Here is a 19,442-nt window from a genome sequence, read left to right as displayed (position 1 = left end):
TTTATAGTATTTGTTGTTAAATCAACATAATCAAATTCCTGATATGTACCCTCAGGGGGTATACAGGTTGTCATGTAGTACTACATGAATGTTGCATCATTGCTAACTTCCTATCAACAACCTTCCTACAAATTAATCTTACCTGTAAAGACTACAGTATTATCTGATTTTGTATTTCTGATTTTTAAGGAACTTCTTACTGCATCGTCCCACTTAGATGACCTTGAACTTTCTCTGGGTCTTTTTCCTACCATCCTGGCGAAGTACACATTTTGCTAACCTTCCCTCTCCCGTTCTGTTGAGGTGACCATACCAGCCAAGAGCACTGCTGACACATTCATTCCTTAATACTAACAATGTCAAGTTCTTTCCTGATATCCTCATTTTTAATATGATGCTACCGTTGATGCCATCTGTTCACTGTATTCTCAGAACTCATATCTGTAGTGTCCAGTCTTTGATCAAGTGCTTAATTTCTAATTTCTTAATTTCCCAGCTCTTAAATCCATAAGCTAAAATTGGTTTTAATACTGTCTTGTATATAGCTAGTTTAATGTTTTGACTAATTTCTCTCTTTTTCATAGAATATTATTATTATTATTCGTGCACCTCCAGGGAGTCCGAAGACTCATCACAGGAGGACACCCACTATACAGCTGTCTCCACCACTACACCGAACCTCAACTATCAATCATTTCCATGTACGCGGGATGAAAAACCCGAATAAAATAACTTTTCAGCTCTGTAGGTTCTCTATTGAAGATGAATTTGATGTTTTTCATTGTTTCTGCCTTTGTCTTTTTATTACGGATTTTCATACCAAATGTCAGGGAATCCTGTAGACTTGTACTGGATTTATTTAGAAGTATAATGTCATCTGCATGAAGTAAAGAGCTGAGATTAACATCCAGTTTTGATATCAGGTTTAATATCACTTTCCTTCATAATGTGTGACTCATGTAGATGATGAGTAACATTGGAAATAATGTGCACCCTTGTGTCACACTGGATTTAGCATTAAACTATTGCTTAATATAATGTCTTGTTTACATTTTGAACAGTTCTTTTTCCTTGGCATATACCTTTTTCCAGATCTACAAAACTTAAATACAGATCCTTGTTATTTGTTCCTTGTTATGATCCATCATTCTCTCACCTATTTGTCTTAAACTTGTTTTCTTTCATTTTAATCCTGTATGAAGGAATATTCAACACATAGTCTCAGGACTAAACATCCTGACATGCCATAATGATGGTGAGGTTTTCCTATCTGTTCAGAATAGGCTAAGTTGCAGGCACATGCCAGTTCATGGCAAGACATTTACCATGAGGACTTATAACTGATATATCAAAGAAGATCAGGAAATTATGCAATTGTGTTTTATAACAAAGTATATTTTTTGATGCTGGCTGTTTAATCGATTAAAAATGTAGCTAATGCTAGTGAACATGTGTTGTAGTGGCTGGATTGCAGGTTGGTTTTTCATTGCTTCAGTATTTCTGTTGTGTATAGATATGGCTAAGTGTGTTGGGGGGGGATGAAATTGGAGGTATAGCTTCTATTTTTCTATATATAGTTACATTTATATTTTTTTATGATAATCCTTAAGGCTAGAGGTTAGATAATCAAGAAATTTTATTCGAGACCAAACAGTCTTTTCAACCTTATAACAAACAAAGGTAGCCATCTTGCATTATATAATGAAAATTGTCTATCACTACTACTTGAAGATTCAAAATTGCAGCCTTTTGCATGTGAAGTAGGTGTATTATTTACTTGACACCAACTGGTAGCCTATTGTTGAGTGCTAAGTTAGCAGAGAGCAGATGTTATAAACATTCTTTTTATGGTCTTAGATGGATTTATTGGTATTAAGGCAACAAGAGTATTATTACAGAATGTTTGTATTAAGTTAATTAATATAAAATCGGTATTTCCGACTTGGTTGGCCAAGTAGATAACATTTCCACTCTTTAATCATCAGGACATCAACTTGAATCCCACCATGAACATGAATGTTTGTAAATGTCTTGGTATGGGAGATGAATATTGAATGCACGTTTGAATATGCATCACCTGATAAATTGAAGCTTTAATGGCTTGGAAGTGTTCCGTGTTTGGCTATCTCAATAGTAAGATTTCTACATTAACTCTTAACCCGCTAATTTTATTAATACTATATATATATATATATTAATAAAATGTATTATAGGTTTACATTTGTTTGTGGATGGGCAAGATTCCCATAAAAAGTATTTTTGAGGGTATACAAAAGAAACGCATAACTTTTCTACAGTATTCACTGTAACAGATAACATGATGAATATTGTATCATTTATGTTCACATGGTGTTACAAAACAGTAGGTACTGAGTTTCAAAAATTCCTGTGTAGTGCTAGTAGAAATAGGATCTACTGTATTTTAAGAAGATAGTAGAATTCTGTTATCAACTAACTTCAGAAGGGTTAAAATCTCCCATTTGAAGTAAGCAGAATTGAAGTTAGTTCATTGTAGAATTTCATTTTTTTTTTTTTTTTTTTTTTTAATTTACAGTAATGAAATGTACTCCTGTTTCTCTTCAATAAATTTACAAGTGATCTCTTCAGATATTCTGATTGCTATTATCTTCATTTTTAAAGAATATATATGAAAGAGTGGTACTTTTACATATATATATTCATTTAGTACCCTACAGAATGGTTTGGTACATTAATTTTATTATGTCTCTTATGTGTTCTTTCCCAAGTTAAGCTGTGAATTTTCTGTAGCTTCTTTTATATATAATTCAGTTTTTTTTTCTTTCTCTGTATTCTCTAAAAAAAAAGCATTCTGATTACGTGCCTGGAACTTTCTGTATGGTTTTCTTTTCTTCATTGCTTCTACATCTTCAGCCCATGAAAGAGTTATTTTTGCAAATCCCCTCACCTTAGTTCCTTGCCTGCATCAGTTTTCTTGAAAGTTTTCCTCTAATTCTCTAAAGTTGTTGATAAATTAGATTATTACTCTGTGTGTGTGCACACGCTTGGAGGGGGGGGGGGGGTATGAGAAGGGAGGGATGCTAAAGTCCAGAAATTAATAACAGTATATCACAGTATTATTATTACTGTTATTATTTTTTATTCTGTTTGAATAGACAGTGAGAAACCTGAGTATCTAATTAATTCCGTTTAGTTTGTGATTCACTAAAGATAATCTTGTTGAGATATTATGTGATCCCAAACTTTTACCCCCCCCCCTTTTTTTTTTAAGGCAGTTAAAACAGCAATTGTGTGTGTGAACACCTAAAACTGCTTGCAGACAGTACCCACTCTGTGAATAAATTGTCTGTTTTTTTTAAAATCATTATTGATTAATATTGCTTTATTGTTTACAACACTGGTATTTAATTTATGAATTTTGAAGTGCAAGCTTTCAGATGCATATCCAATTGAAAGTTTAAAGATTGGATTGGATATGGACAATGTTTTAAACCACTCTGTTAGCAGAGTGGTTTAAAACATTGTTTACTGAACTCATTATTAAAAATTATGGAAACAACTACCGTGTTATGGTAAAACTTAAGTTTAATATAAACCTAAATAATCACTCGACATTTCGACCTTCATATTAAAGATTATCATCTGGAGTATACACGTATATACAAAGAAACAAGCTACATTACAATCTACATGGTATGTTAAAGTTTAGTCTACTTTTAAAACTACTGCTCTGACCTCTGGTGGGAAAAAAAACTTACTACATAAAACCTTGAGTCCTGTTTATTATTATCTATTTGGTTACATACACTTGTATTGCTTTTTTTTTTCTGCTTCTTGTTTGTGATGGAAACAAAGATTCTTTAATGACTTATGAGATGGATTCTGCCTTTCTCGTATGTTTAATACACTATGGCAGGTTAAATATTTTCTTGAAAAGATCGCTAAACTAGATAGCTTTATCATATCCTTATGTTTTAGGCTCATTGGTTTCTTGCAGCCAAGTAACTTGGCTTTGTGGAAAGTTAATTACTGTTGTGATGGGGTGGCTAATCCTGTCTGTCAGTTAAGCATATTCTCTGGACAGTTCATTTGTTTTGCAAGAAGAGAAAAACCTAGAGTTTCTTGGAGAGAAAATCCTGGTACCCCAAAAGCTGTTTTTTGCACCATAAGCAAGAAGAAAGTAGATGGACCTTTTTTTTTTAGTCTGACATTACTGGTGGTATGCATCTAGATGTGCTACAAGGGTACTCATACCATTGGATGATGGTGACTATGACAGATGCTTACATTTCCAGCAAGATAGAGCTCCTCCTCCTTACCTGATGATAGATGTAAGGTCGTTCCTCGACACCCATTTTCCAGACAAATGGATTGGTAGAGCGGTGGTGCTTGTAGCATGGCCACCATTTTCTCCTGACCTTACACCATTAGATTTTTTCTTGTGGAGCTTTGCGAAAAATCGAGTGTTTGTACATTGCCAGCAATTTGGATGAGCTGCATTCCAGAATTACTGCCACAATTGTTGAAGTTATGTCAGATATGCTCTGCAGCATGCCACAGGAAATTGATTACAGATGGGACGGGACGTCTGCAGAATTACTGGAGGCAGTCATATCAAACTTTAACTGTGTGTGTTGAAACGTCAAGTATTACACTACATTTGCACGGTAATAAAAATTACCGTGTTCATCTATGCTATTTACTTTCTTTTGTCATTTAAAGTTGTATATCTCCTTTTGTACCCTGTATGTACACACACGCATGTGCGCGCACACACACACAATCAGTTTATGACAATAGGAGATTAAAAATATTTCCTTGGATATTTTGTCTGTGTGTGATCATTTTTATTCTGCTCAAAACTAGATGATTTTTTTTTGTTAAATTCTCTATAGATTCATATTTTGAAAAAAGTCATTGAATACAAGAGGCTTTTGCAGAAGGAAGTCTATACACTCTCCAAGTGAAGTTATCTTTTTGATAAAATATGTTAGTAAGGATGACTATTAAGGGAGAAGAAATTTGGCAGGTGTTTATTATAGAAATATAGGTCCTACCTTAGTAATTTATTCATTTTTTATAATAGTGACTGTTGAGTTGGATAAAGAAAATGGTTGTTTTCTTTATACTGCTGGACTTTGCAAAGGCGTTTGACAGAATACTCCATGGAAATATATTATGTAAGTTTTAGCATATGGGAATGGATGTGAACCTGGTAGCATGGATAGGAGGGTAGCTGACAGATAGATATCAGAAATAATATATGGTTGAAGTAAAATGCAGGAGAATGAAGGTGATCAATGGAGTGTCACTGGGTTCATGATTAACATACATTTTTAATGAATTGAATAATATCATACATTTTTAATGTAGTCAATACTTTTGTAACACGTTTACAATATGTTAGTAATATTTAAATAAAAACTTTTTGCATTATGAATTTTGTGTGTGGGGGTGTGGTACTAATTAGTTTTCACATTTAATTTGATGATTTTTATTCTTTTTGTCTGTAAACCAAACTTCAGAATTAAATATAGACATTTCTTACATATACATAATTTAATATTAATTGAACTGATAACTTCTTTTGCAGTTTCTATAGGTAAAAATCAGCCACTCAAGCATGAGAAACCAAAGTGGAAAAGCGATGTGCCTTTAACAGAAGGACAACTTCACAGTAAAAGAGATGAATTCTGGGATACTGCTCCTGCTTTTGAAGGGCGCAAAGAAATTTGGGATGCTTTGAAAGCTGCAGCATATGCTGCTGAAACAAATGATTTTGCATTAGCCCAGGCAATAATTGATGGTGCCAGCATTACCTTACCTACTGGTAGTCAAGTTTTTATTTTTTCTTATATACATTTCATTTTTGATGAATCAGTGATAAGTTATTCATATTGAAATGTTTACCGCTGTTTAATAATCATTGAAATCCACTGTAGCTAAGTCATTCATTTCAGTTCCATATTTAATCACATGCAACATGTGACAACATAGTGGTATATATTATGACACCATCCTCACTCATTAAAAGTGTATAGGTTTGATGTCCTCTTCTCCAGTTGCCTTATCACATTTCAGAACTTATTCTTCCTGGATATTTTTAACACTGCTCTGTTACTGATTATCCCAGTTAATAATTTCTCAAATTAATTACTCCAGAACATATTTATATTTCCTTCTTATCTTTGATTTCTTTACTCTTTAATATATTTCTAACTTCAAAAGCAGCTTCCAGAACAGTTTAACTTTTTTATAATTATTCTTTCCTAAGTGCTCCCATTAGTTTTTTTTAACTCCTTTTTACCTATAACTGAACTTCCTTTAATTCATCATGCAGAGCTTTATTTTTCTGTTTTAGCAGCTTCACCATACTGGTGCATCTGCTATTGTTTTCTTCATATTTTTCCACTTGTCTCTTAAAGTTTGGATCTTGTTTTTCTAATGTTTTACTTTTTCCCAGTAATAGTTGTATATATTTCAGTGTTCATTTAAATGGTCTCGGAACCATTCAGTTTTGATTTGAAAAGCCCCACAAAGGGGCCTGTGTAACTCAGTAGAAGTGGCATTTGCACTCTACAGTGCCTGACCGCACGACGAAAGGCGTTCGAATCTAGTCGCCGACAAGAGGAACTTTTTCTAAGCCTTTTCTCGACCGGTTCCAGAGTTAGTCGATCTCTGGCATGGAATAGCGGGTTTTTCCTCCTGGAAACTCGGTTTTTTCGTCCCGTAAACTCAAGAAAATCGGTCGTCGAACCCTCACTATTTTCAGACATTAAAAATATTGTGTTAGGGTTAGGGAGCACCAGATGGCGGCACTTACTAGCTGCCTTCTTCACTGCATGCCGATTAATTAGTAATGGCCTTGGGCCAGATATTTTTGATTGGCTGGCTACCAGTGGAGATTGAGCTGCCCACTCAGTCTCCAAAAGTTAGATAGGGCTAAAAAAAAAAAAAAAAAAACGGCCTCGCCTACTCTCTATATGGGAACAAAAAAAGGCGTTAGCTGATTTTTTTTTTTTTTTTGTTGTTTTTTTAAGCCTTACAAATTCTCCCTTCATCACAATACTGTACTGTAATCACTTCCTGTTTCACCTGGATCAATAATAATGTAATGAATAAGAATTTTCTTATATCTTTTGTATAATCTTCATGTGAAACTTGTACACATCTTTATGCTGGAAAAAAGTGTGTAGTCTTTGTCCAGATAAGAAATCCAGCAGATATTCATCATTATTATTAGTTCTGCCATTTTTCTCTAAAATTTTCCCAGAGCATTTCTGTAAGCCTTAAGTTTCATTTCAACAAGATCCAGTATATATATATGTATATATACAGGGTGTCTCAAAAAAATGTTTACACACTTTGATTGATCATAAAGTTGGTATTTATTATAATACAGTTAATTTTTACATTGTAAAGTACACTACATAAATGTACTTTTCATCTCTCAACGTCTGTATTCAAACTGATGACCGTTCTGGTCCAGGCACCGCTGATAATGTGCAGCAATGGAATTGCAAACACCGAGAATCATTTCGTCTTGTAGCTGGGTGCATTCTCTTTCAATTGCTGCTTTCAAGTCGTTAACTGTTACCAGTTTTGAAGTGTAAACTTTATCTTTGATAAATCTGCATAAGAAGAAGTCCATTGGTGTGAGGTCTGGTGAACGGGGGGGGGGGGGGTATTCTACAGAACCTCTTCTTCCAATCCATCTGTTGGGTAGATTCTCATCAAGATAGGCCCTCACATCTTGATGATAGTGTGAGGGTGCCCCATCTTGTTGAAAATAAAAGTCCTCTTGAATACGTGGCATGACAGCTTCATGCAGCAAGTTCGAGTAATTGATACCAGTTACAGTGCCATCGAAAAAGAATGGTCCAGTTAATCTGCGTGCTGATAAGCCGCACCACACCATCACTCTTGGTAAATTTACATTATGTTCCTCCATAACATGCGGATTCTCAGGTACCCAGTAAGTGCAATTGTACCAGTTAATTGACCCATTTAATTTAAATGTGGCCTCATCACTCCACACAATTCGTCTTGGAAATTGTGCATCCTCTTCCCATTTTTTCAAGTACCACTCACAAAAATGCATTCTCCTATCCGATCATCTTCGTTGAGAGCGTGTTCTCTTCTTGGAATGTAACTTTTCCAATGACTGCGCTTCAACATGCGTTGGACACTTGATTTTGATACACCTATCTCACGAGACACTTGCGCACAGATTTTCTTGAACTCTGACGATATGTTTCAATCAATCTTTCTTCTGTTGCGGACTTCGTAGCTGTTCGTGGTCTTCCTGAATGTTGCTTATGGACATTTTGAACAGTTCCATGTTCTTCAAATTTATCTCTAATTCGAGTGATAGTAAGTCTCATAGGTGGATCTCGTTGAAATTCTCTTCTAAAGTGTCTTTGCACTTCCACCACGTTTTCATACTATCAGTAGCATTTTAGGATAAATTTTTTTCCTCAAAGCTTAGTCTGGTTTCACATTATTTCAAATCCATTAAACCTGCAAAATAACGAAAATTAAGTGAGTTATCAGCTGTGGAAGTGTGCATACATTTTTTTGAGACACCCTGTATATATAAGAATTTCTCCACTTCCTCTATACAAATGTTTGATGTAAGCATAATCAGTCACATTGCCCAATTTTCTTTGAGATTTGCCTGCGTCACTATGTGAGAATGCCTGCTTATCAAGAAATCAGTCTTTTAGTGTTAAATACTAATATAAAGCTGCTGATGTATGTTATCTGAAAAAATCATCCTGCTTATTAAACTTTCTTATCATTTTTATTTAACATGTTCGCTGCCACGCTACTTCGGCATGGTCTGTTCCCCTACGCCGAGCAATTTCACTTCTTCAAGGTCAGTACGATAATCTCGTTACCGGAGGTAAGCGTCCTACAAGTATACTCGTAGTTGGCTTGTACAGAGCATATACGGTCTATGAGAATACACAGTTTTGATGCTAGCCCCACAAGCCAAGCATTTTCACTTCTTCAAGGTCACTGCAATAATCTCGTTCCCGGCGGTAAGCGTCATACGAGTATACTCATAGCTGGCTTGTGAAGCAGGTTTACCCACTACGAGTATACTCGTAGTTGGCAGCGAACGTGTTAAATAAGCTAAATTTTATAAAATAATGGCTACTACTCTACTGTGAAGTCTTAAAAATGGAGTATCTATCTTACTCAGGAAAAGGATGGCTAGGTATGCATTAGATTATAATCCATTGAGTGACAGAATCATTTATCTCATTTTTTTCCATTGAAGAATTTTATGGCAAGTTACAAGAAGTGATAAATGCAACACCAAAGCAAGATTTATGGCTACTTATCGGAGATTGGAATGCAAAATTGGGAGAGACTGAGAAACAAGGAATAACAGGTCGTTTTGGTTTAGGTATTCGTAACACTGCAGGGAAGAGACTAGTTGAGTTTTGTGCAGAGAATTCTTTGTTTGTTGCTAACACCTGCTTTAAACAGCACAAAAGAAGATTGTACACATGGATATCACCTGATGGACAATACAGAAATCAAATTGACTATATACTTAGACAAAGAAGATGGAGAAGTGCAATTCAGTCTGTCAAGACTTTTCCAGGTGCAGACTGTGAAACAGTCCATGAGTTATTAGTGGCTACGATACATGTGAAATTATGGAAACTGAAAACAACACAAATGTCAATCAGATATGATCTTGGAAACATACCAGCTGAATACAATATTAGCATACAGAACAGATTCAACACACTCAATTTGTGTGAAAGAGAACCAGATGAACTATGGTAAGAGATTAAAGATATAATTAAAACAGAAGCAAAGAAGAATATTCCAACAGTTTGTAAGAAGTCCAAATGGCTGTCAGAAGATGCCATCAAAACTGCTCAGGAAAGGAGGAAAATGAAGGCCACAGGAAATTTGCAGGAAGTACGGCATTTGAATGCAGAGTTTCAACGACAAGCCAGAAGAGACAAGAAAAAATACTTTAACCAGGAATGCCAACAAATAAAAGACCAAATCAAGAAAGGAAAAACAAGAGATCTTTTCAAAAAGATCAGAGAACTAACAAGGAAGTTTAGTGCCAAGGTGACAGTATTGAAAAGTAAACACAAAGGATATCTTCAGAAGCTGCAGTCATCAAAGAAAGATGGAAAGAGTATACAGAAGCCCTTTACAGAAAGGACTCCAAAATTACCGAGAAATTTGAAGAGCAGGATTATACACAGCAGCCAGTATCACTGGAGAGTGAAGTGAGGTGGACACTGCAACAGCTATCCAGTAAGAAGGCACCAAGAGGAGCTGCTCAAAGTCCTGGGAAAAGAGGCAGTTAAAATTTTAACAGCTCTATGTCAGCGAATTTGGATCACAACTACATGGCCTAGGGAATGCAAAAAATCAGTTTATATACCTTTATTGAAGAAAGGCGATGCAAGAGAGTGCAAAAATTACAGAACTATAGCACTGATTTCTCATGCAAGTAAAGTCTTACTTAAGATCATTTAGAAAAGATTGGAACCATTCATGAAGAGAGAAATGCCAGATGAACAGGCAGGATTTCGAAAAGGCAGAGGAACAAGAGATCATATCGCCAATATGAGATGGATAATAGAAAGAGCACAGGAATATCAAAAGAATGTCTACCTTTTGTTTCCTTGACTATAGCAAGGCTTTTGACTGTAGCCATGTGAAACTGTGAAATGTAAGACCAATGGGAATTCCAGAACATTTCATTATCCTTCTGAGGAATCTTTATTATGAACAAGAATCTACTGTCCAAACAGATCTTGGAGAAACTGAGTATTTCACAATAGGTAAAGGGGTGCGACAAGGATGTATTTTATCTCTGTACCTGTTTAACTTGTACAGCAAATACATTTTAAGAATGGCAGGGCTGGAGGAATCTTCAGTTGGAATTAAAATTGGTGGGGAAAATATTAATAATTTGAGGTATGCAGATGATACCACCTTGCTAGCAGAATGCAGAGAAGATTTGGAGGAACTTATTATGAAGGTTAAAGAAGAAAGTGCTAAATATGGTCTTAATGTGAACTTAATGATTTTGAAGTAGATTGGGAGAAAATGGAAGTGGTTAACAATTTTGTGCTCCTAGGATCCCGAATTGATAAAGATGGTTATTGTACTGAAGAAGTTAGAAGAAGATTATTACTCGGAAAGAAAGCAATGACAAATTTAAGCAAGATCTTTAAAGATAAAGATATTAGCCTCTCAACAAAAATCAGAATCGAAAGCAATGGTATTCCCTGTGGTACTGTATGGATGTGAAAGTTGGGCCCTGAGAAAGAGTGAAAGAAGGAAGATAGATGCATTTGAATTATGGGTTTGGAGATGCTTACTAAGAATACCATGGACTGCAAAGCAAACCAATAAATCAGTGATAGACAGAATAAAGCCAGATTGTTCCCTCAAAGCTATGATCATCAAGAAAAAATTGTCATACTTCGGACATATTATGCGAGCAAATGACAGTCTGGAGAAGATGATGATGCTTGCTAAAGTTGATGGAAGCAGGAGGGAGTGTGCCTGGTAATTCTGAAAGACATGGTCAGGGACAGATCTGAATGGAGAGTGTATGTTCGTGGGATCACCAGCAGTCGAAAACGACTCGATGGAACATAACAACAACAACTCTACTGTGGTTCAGTAATAGACGGTAAAAAGATAAAAATAAAATACAAGCAGTAGGAATGAGTTTATAAGAATAAATGATGTACAAAATTGGATCATATTAAAAGTGATTTTTAATTTAAATGGAAAAAATCAATAAGTACGGAGATAAATGAAAAGAGCACATGTGCAGATGAATGGAAAGATAACAGCGACCACATAAAGCAGATAAATATAAACCTAAGGCAGAAAAAAAAGAGAAGAGAATCACTTGCCACATGGAAATAACATTGAATCTGGAATATGCATATGTGTAATCCTTGAGAAGAAATAGAATATTTATTATTTAAATTAATCTTGCCTGTTTTAATCGTTTTGTTCTCAGCCAATACAAAATAAAGTTTTGTCATTTCAACTGGCAGCAATGGCTGACAATTACCAGCCCATTCTTGCCAGTTATTCATTGTTCCTTCTTGTTCACGCTTGTTTGTTCACCCATGTAGATACCTAATAACACAGTATGCTGCGAGAAAGTTACGATTAGACATATCAGAATTGTTCTTATGTTCCTTATAGGCTGTGTGTGTGGGGGGGGGGGTTTCTCTCACATTTCTTTCATCCTTAAGAAATCCCTTTATAAAATGTGTAGTTATAAATCTTAAGTTATAAATACTTATAAATCATTAACATATTCTGTATATAGAGATTAAAAGCTTATTTAGTCATCAGTATTTTGTTGAAGGCAGCAGAACCAGTCATCCTTCAACTGATATACATAATCCAGTTTGTAGTTTGAACTGTTTGTTTCATTGCTGCATCATCTTGGAGGATGGGGTAGGATAAGTTTGTTATATTGATACTTTAGGAATCATTGCATCTTTAAATCATGAATGCAGGCATCTTCTCTCAGTGGTTCTGATGAAAGATTTACAAATTCTCAAAATGAAATTAATTTAATTTGCTTAATTAAATGAATAATATGGTTCTGGATTCCAAAAGAAAATAACCCTGTCAAGATATTTAGTGGCCTAAGTGAGTCGAATACATGTCTCTTCTGAGCTGCATATGGCTGCTGTACTGCACTTAACATTTCTGGTGCAGATACTAGTCAGATGTGCCATGGTGTTTCCTCTTAAACTTGTGTTTTTATCTCACAAAACAGTTGGTCAGATAACACCTACTTGATATTATTAGGTGCATTGTTCATAATCCAACCAAATTGTGTTGGTATAATCTTGAGTCACAAAAGAAATTTATCACTGTTCATACAAAATAAATATATAAAATATATTTTGGCTATAAAATAGGGAACACAAATCTTTAGGTTCCTTACATGTGTGTTCTGCTTCTTCTAAATCATACAGACTGAATTGTGTTTTACATAGGTGAAAAAAAAATCTGACCCATTCATAATCCTGATGATTTGGAGTAAATGGGTTCACTGCCAATTGTTACTTTTCCCTTTACTTTTGTAATGGGGAAACAGAAAATAAACAGAGGAGGAGAGAGAGAATTGATAACCTCCAGAATGAAAACTGTAATTCCTCTCAGTTAAATCCCAAGACCGAATTCAGTCAAATCTCTATGCAAAATGTTAAATCTGTAATGTATTGGTACTATGGATAGATACAGGGTCATTTCTCTTTTCCTCCACCCATCCACTGTTTCTATGAGAAATGATATTTTCATTCTTTAGAAAAAATTGGAAATAAGCACACAATTCCATCAAACTGATGCATGAACATGTCCAAGTTAAATTATATGATGCAGAAAATGAATCTGAACTTAAGAATATTTGAATATATCATTAAGGCATGTTCATGTATTAAGTATAGTAATCTTACAATAAACAGCTAAATTCTTTAGATTTGAAAAGGAAACATGAAACTCAGCAGAATCAGTGAGTAGTTTTCGTTCTGTCAGGCTTGTGTTTTATCTCAAAATCTCAGCTTCCATCTCAATTAGTAACATTCTGGAGGGTAGATTTTTCTCTCATGGGATGGTGCGTGATTGGAATGGATTGCCATTGGATGTGAGTGCAAGCAGTGTGAATGAATTCAAGAATATGTATGATAGCAGGTGCGTGTAGTATGTGGCCTCCATTGATGAGTCCCTGACTCCCTGAGGTCTCTCTTAATAATAATAATAGGTGCAGAAAATTTACTAACTTACCAATCTTGTAGAAAATCAGAGGCTTAGATATAATTTATTTTTAACTTATTTTATGTTCTATTACCATTACATAAACAAAGAAAAAAAGCAACAATTCTGTCATGTTGTATTATCATTTTATATTTTGGTTTAAGCCAATAAGAATACAATTTGGTCGGCTAAATTCCAAATTGCCAGCCCATCCTTGTTCTTTCAATATCCAGGTAGATACCTAACAGGGTGCACCACGAGTAGGTTAGGATTGGACATTAGGTCAAAGCCCTAGTCGGTTCTCCCCATCCCTTTAAAGGCTATGTGGAGGTCTCCTCTCAGTTTTACAGCTTTGACTTTTAAGCACCAATTAAGATCGGATAATGTTGGAGTCTTGTAAATAGGGAGTTAGTAATGATGCAAATTTTTCATGTAGCTATCATATACTGTACATCCCTTGAGGGTACATGGCAAGAATTTGATGATGATTAAAAGCAACATTGAAAATTGTAAGCATCTTATTTAACAGTTTTTTTTTTTTTTCAAAACCAACTAATGCCACAAATTTGAATACTTTATAAAAATTGGGTGTGGGTAACATTAGTTATAAGATAAGAAAATTAGGTTAATCTTTCTGAAGTTAATATGCTGTTGTTCTCAGCATATTTTTTTTCATGGGAACTATATGAAAAACTTCTCAAGACAATTGTGAATCATTCAGAACCATGTACCTGTTTTTTGCCTTATAATTAAGAATCATGCTTTGATTCTTACTGATCCCTGATTAGGATTAGTCAAAATCCTAGATGAAGACAAGTTCCTTTCTTTTCATAACACCACACTTGGGACAGCCATCACACAAGGAAGAGATTACAGTGCTGTATAGTTGTTATCGTTATTAGTTCTCTAACTCGTGACAACTATTTTTAGTCTAGCAGCAATGTGAAGCACACCAAATCTCAACAGGTTATGGTTGTATTGGGAGATGCTCCAACTTACAGTTGTAAACTTCTTTTATCCACCATTAGAGAACACAAGATAGGATATGCTAATTCTTTTGTCTATTACAATTTTGGATTGTTTCCCCCATTACTTGATGTTAGTGTCTGTGAATATGCTTTTTTTGAAATCCAACAAAATAGCAGCAGCTTAATAAATGTATTTTGTTCCTGTGATATGCTTAACGTTACTGTTATATTGAATACCACTAGATATTGTGAGTAACTTGCAATATCTAGTCTACATTTTTCAGCTCATGCTAAATCTGTAAACTGGTTATTGATAGTCTTAACATTTGACAGAAATGAAATTTTTAGTTTATAATACACCAGACAATGTGTGTGTCTGGATTTCATGTAAGTCTAAATGGGTTTTTTTAATAAAACTATTTTTGCTATCAGAGTTTGGTTTTGAGGAATGATAATCACTGATCTAATTAGCAGATTATTACTTATATATATATATATATATATACACACATACACTTTTTCATTTCAGGAACCTTAATGGATTGCTATGATGAGTTAGGTAATCGATATCAATTGCCCATATACTGCCTAAGTGCCCCAATAAATCTTGTGGAAGAAGGTAGCGAAGCTGAATCTCCTGCTCCAGAAAGTGAACCTTGGAATGGTAAAGGGGAAGAAATAGTTATTAAATTTAGACTGTCTACTATTGGTAGAGATATGAAGATGGCTGTACGGACTGGGGAAACAGTGCTCAATGCAAAGCGACGTCTACAGGCTGTAGAAGGTATTGATCCTTCCCGGCAGAGATGGTTTTTTGGTGGTCGACTGTTGCATGATAAGATGAAAATTGAAGAAGCAAAGCTTCAAACAGGATTTGTGGTACAGGTCATTATATCATTATTGGATCCTGTATCTATAGATAACTGAATATAGATTGGTGGAAATGTGGATTTTTTCGTTTTTCAAATATCAGATCAGAAACGGACTGTTATATTGTTTCCACCAAAAAAAAAAAAAAAAGGTCATAAAATATTTATTTTATGGAGAACATTTCTACCTCTGTTTATTAGCCTTTAAGTAATGTGTTTGCTCTTATCTCGTGTGCCATATTGGAATATGTGGTACATTTTGTTATTGAAGCACTTGTTCCAAAGAAGCATTTATTTATTTGAAATGAAGGTTTGCTTTTTTTATTTAATCAGATGTATAGTCTTTAATTTAACTCCGTTGTTTTTGAAATATTGAATTTTTTAATATCCTTTACACTATTGTGAAATAACTATTTTAATAAGTAATTTCAATGACCTTGAAGTATACAGCCCATGGACCATACTTATTGTATCAACTTCATAATAAATTGAAACATGTCTACTAAATGAGCTGTGTCTGCAGCAGAGCTTAGTGTTGTATTGGTATTTTTCTAGGCAATGGTCAGATTAAATATGCCTCTATGAGCTGCTTTGTGGAAACTGACAAGATTTACTTGTGTCATAATTTTTTTAGAGAGCATTAGCACACAAAAATTTTTTCTTATCTGTGATATTAGTTCCAAAAAAGTTTTTATATTTATTTGTTTTATTGCAGTTGTTTACGAAATGTTAAGCATATTGTGGAAATCTGAACTGGACAAAATGTGACAATATAAAAGAAGTACTAATCACAATTAATGTAGAGATATACTTGCCAGCAAGAAAATTAAACACCCTACCTTGGTATTATTAGAACATCCACTTAATAGCACAAGATCAGCATAGTATGAATTATTCCATTAGTAGTCCCTTATAGATATCTGGGATAATTAGAATCCATTCCTGCAGTAATAATGCCTTTAGTTATTTTGATGAGAGTGGCATGCTTTGTACCCTTATTGTATGTTGTGAATACATTTCATAGTTTTTCAGTTGAAATGTGGAGTGAACTGGCCATGGAAGACTATTGTGTTTCTCAAACAACTGCACTCTGTCATGTAGCTTTCTGGTACACATTTCCACCAGTACAGTGTGCTTCTGCACTCCAACATGCGAACACTTGCTTATTAGCATGGTAGCCTCACTCTTCTGTCCAGATTTAAATCTGTTGAATCTTCATGAAGGAATTTCATAATTTCTTATGACTCTCCCCAACTTTGTGCAAGAAGTGAATAACCCCTATCAGTCTACATGAAATAGTATTAACAAATCAGTTAAACAGTTGAGCTATTGCAGTAAATTTCACTGGTCCAAGAAGAGAACCTCTGGCATGCCAGCTACTTTCATCTTCTGGAATATTACCTCATATATATATAACTTAATGACACTATTCAAATCTTCTTATTCATAATCTATTATCCATCCTCATTTTCCTCAACTTGCACACTAACTTTCCTTGCAGCAGTCTGCCAAATGTCTTTCTGAAATCGAAAAATATGTCTGTGCATAAGTCCTCATGATCCAGCATATTCATTACTTAGTCATAAAATTAAAATATTACTAAAGCTAGACCACCCCTTTATTCATTCATGTTGACATTATAGAGAATTTCATTTCTCTCAATCCAGTTCTATATTTTAGTCTTAACTAATTGCTCCAGTTCCATAACCACAACTGCAGATATATAAATTAGTCAATAACTCCTTTGTGACCTTCCCTACTGCAACCCTCTCATTAACCTGTTCATATTGAATGCAACTGACATCAACTGGAAGCAGCATACATAGGTAGGTAGTCTTCCTAGATGTTGCCAAAGCATATGATAAAATATGGCACAATGGGCTTCTTTTCAAACTCCTGCAGGCCAAATTCCCACTATGACTGGTCATGCTTACCAAATTGTACGTCAACGATCTCATATCTTCCTATGTTCTCAAAGATCATTGATGTACAATTTAGAGAATTAGATCATCTAAATACAAAATCACAGCAGGTATCCCTGTAGGCTCCCTACTATCACCTCTGCTCTTTGCCATCTATGTAGTTGACATCCCGCTTCTAAAAGGGTCATACAGGATTTCAGTTGATGAAATTTTTCATTTTATGGAGGAGTGAGGAAAGGACAAGAGGGCATCCTTGGAAGCTGAGAATGAATGCTGCTAAGAAGGGAATGAGATCTAGATTTTTCTCTCATAGAGTGGTGCATAATTGGAATAGATTGCCATTGGATGTTGTGTATGCAAGCAGTATGAATGAATTCAAGAATAAGTATGATAATTAGTGTGTTCTGTATGTGGCCTCCCTTTTAATAATAATAATAAAATATAAATGTCCCAAAACCATACTGAGCAGGTAAGCTTTTTAAACCCACTGCAAGAAGACCAAAGGGAGCCAAAGGCTCAGTGAAAAATAAAATCTCAAGTCCATTATGGTTTACCATCTAGTAATAGATTAAAACAAACAAATATCTCAGGACAAATGTAAAAAAAAATGCTGAAATACTGAACTTTTTTTTTAGTCAGTAACCCACAGTGGGCAAGCCAAGTGCTCATTAACATTCCTTAATCCAGCAGTTTCATCACAAATCTGACAGAGGTAAAGGACCACAGGTCTAATCAATCCATTCTGCCAGAACAGTTAACACATGGATGAAATATATCAACCATTTTAATGCTTTATATCTAATACTATTTCAATAGTATCAGGTTGTAATTTCAATTTCTATGTTTGCTCTGTCTGAACTCTATGAAATGGTAGTTCGAATGTTGATTGATTCATAGGTTTAGTTTCATTTGATAATTTACCCCCCCCCCTCAATTTAGTCATTGTCTAACTTACTTTGATTCTGTGTCAAGTTGTTGCATTATTCTTTAAATTAGATTTAATCAGTGAACTTAATAATTAAAACTATTTACATGGCAATTGTTACTTCCTCTGTCTTTCTTTTTATCTTGATTATTTTTGTTTAATTGATTTTAATTGACATTTTTTTATGTTTCATCTGACATTGTACGTTTCATATCTGCATATTTTATTATTATTATATATTGATGGAACTGACATCAACTGGAAGCAGCATGCATAGTCTTCCTATGTTCCTAGGTACATAGTCTTCCTAGATGTTGCCAAAATATATGTCTCCATTGGGTCAGAAGACTCATTGTAGGCAATCCTATATTGACACACTAGCAATTATTCACATAATACCTATCATACCTCTCCTTAAACTCGTTCACAGATGAAACACTCGCAATCACATCTGGCAATGCATTCCACCCATTCACCATCTTCCATGCAAAAAATCTAGACCAAACACCATTGTTAATCTCACTCTTACATAAATTCCATAAATTTATGTAAGTATTCTCTCCCCTCCTGCACTATATTGAAAACGAAAACGTCATCAGTGTTAATCCTATAAAACCACTTTAATAACTTATATGCTTCTATCATATATCCTCTCTTAGGTCTGTCAGCTAGTTTTTGGAGACCACAGACTTGCAATCTATTCTCACAGGAAGCATTTTGCAGTCTGTCACCCACTAACCTCTGAATCCTCTCCACTCCTTGATGAAGAAGTGGTGGAAATCTGTGCACAATAGTCCAGATGTGGCATGGAACAATTATCCTATTCCTGATTGTGAATGTGTTCAACAACCATTTATGTGCTGTTTTGGCTGCCTTTGCAATATGCCCTCTAAACTTCAATTCTCTGTCCACAATCACCTCCCATGTCCCTTGGCTTGTCAACTTCTTGCAGTTCAATGCCAGAAGTTGACGTTCCATGCTACTTCTGTCTTGGAAC

General features: G+C 34.8%; 1 protein-coding gene across 2 annotated transcripts in view; it reads left to right on the top strand.

Annotated features, from left to right (window-relative positions):
- The window catches only part of LOC150106483 (ubiquitin domain-containing protein 1-like), a 72,720-nt gene extending 56,522 nt beyond the window's left edge, over positions 1 to 16,198 (top strand). For both annotated transcript variants that reach the window (XM_090392469.1, XM_090392470.1), the window contains 2 exons: positions 5,573 to 5,809; positions 15,259 to 16,198. In XM_090392469.1, coding sequence (XP_090248595.1) covers positions 5,573 to 5,809; positions 15,259 to 15,656 — 635 coding nt within the window. In that variant the 3' untranslated portion in view covers positions 15,657 to 16,198. The remainder of the gene's footprint in view (positions 1 to 5,572; positions 5,810 to 15,258) is intronic.
- Positions 16,199 to 19,442: the final 3,244 nt, after the last annotated feature.

The sequence above is a fragment of the Typopeltis vanoorti genome, chromosome 5 (genome assembly GCF_054136105.1).
Source record: "Typopeltis vanoorti isolate ZY-2024b chromosome 5, IOZ_Tvanoo_1.0, whole genome shotgun sequence".
NCBI classification, from domain to species: Eukaryota; Metazoa; Arthropoda; class Arachnida; order Uropygi; family Thelyphonidae; genus Typopeltis; species Typopeltis vanoorti.
This window is presented reverse-complemented; position numbering and strand designations above follow the sequence as displayed.